The sequence below is a fragment of the Penaeus monodon genome, chromosome 7 (assembly GCF_015228065.2).
Source record: "Penaeus monodon isolate SGIC_2016 chromosome 7, NSTDA_Pmon_1, whole genome shotgun sequence".
Taxonomy (NCBI): Eukaryota; Metazoa; Arthropoda; class Malacostraca; order Decapoda; family Penaeidae; genus Penaeus; species Penaeus monodon.
In genome coordinates this window covers 21,715,885-21,716,905 of record NC_051392.1, presented here as the reverse complement: position 1 = coordinate 21,716,905, position 1,021 = coordinate 21,715,885, and the positions used below count along the sequence as shown (strand labels likewise).

Below are 1,021 nucleotides of genomic sequence, written 5' to 3'. Positions count from 1 at the left end.
CTACTGGAAAGGATTTTGGACTCGCGACTTAGACAAGCAGTGCACATTGGCCGACAGCAACTTGGTTTTATGAAACAATTGACGGTATCTTTTCTCTCTGGCAAACCATGGAGAAATACCAGGAGCAGCCAAGAGTACTGCATATGGTCTTCATCCTCGTGGAGAAAGCTTATGACCGAGTGCCACGCCAAGAAGTCTGGAGAGGGTTATGAGAGCAAGGAGTACAAGAAAAATATGTAAGAATGATCCAAGAATGCTACAAGGACGTGACAACGAGAGTTAGGAGCAAAGTGGGTATGATGGCACACTTCGAAGTAAACACCAGGGATCGGCACTTAGCATATTGCTATTCAATATAGTGTTTGATGTCATCACGGAAAATGTAAGAGAAGAAACACCATGGTGCGTATTGTAAGCATAATTATTATTATCATTGCAATGATATTGTGCTAGTAGCAGAAAGTAGAAGAGTGCTAGAAAGGAAACTAGAAGAATGGAGGTTTGTTTTAGAGAGCAGAGGAATGAGAATATGTAGGTCCAAGACAATATTTCACCACAGATACAGATGGCAACCAACTAGCCACAATAAAGTTAGGTGGAGAGAACTTGAAAAGAGTTCGAACCTTTAAATATCTAGGTTCAATGGTTTAAGCACCTGCCGGAATGGATAAGGAAGTTAATTTCATAATTCAAAGTGTATGGAACAATTGGCCGTAGTCAGACCAGCCTTAACTTACGGCCTAGAAGCAGCACTACTGAAGAAGTTGGACGTAACTGAGATCAAGATGTTGAGATGGATGGTTGGAGTCACAAGGAGAGATAGAATAAGAAACGACTCCATCAGAGGTACAATGGAAGTAGTGGAAATTTCTAAGACGATTCAGGAGGCAAGACTAAGGTGGTTTGGCCATTTAAGGAGAAGAGCTGGAGAATATCACGCGGGAAGAGAAGACATGGAAATGGAAGTACTAGGAAACAGAAGAGAAGGAAGACTTAGAACACGATGGAAAAATTGTATAAA

At 41.3% G+C, this 1,021-nt stretch overlaps 1 protein-coding gene across 1 annotated transcript in view; it reads left to right on the top strand.

Annotated features, from left to right (window-relative positions):
- The first annotated feature begins 242 nt into the window (after positions 1–242).
- LOC119575562 overlaps positions 243–1,021 on the top strand; it is a 1,090-nt gene continuing 311 nt past the window's right edge. The window contains exons 1-2 of the mRNA XM_037923214.1: positions 243–314; positions 696–965. Of these exons, the coding sequence (XP_037779142.1) occupies positions 243–314; positions 696–965 (342 nt within the window). The remainder of the gene's footprint in view (positions 315–695; positions 966–1,021) is intronic.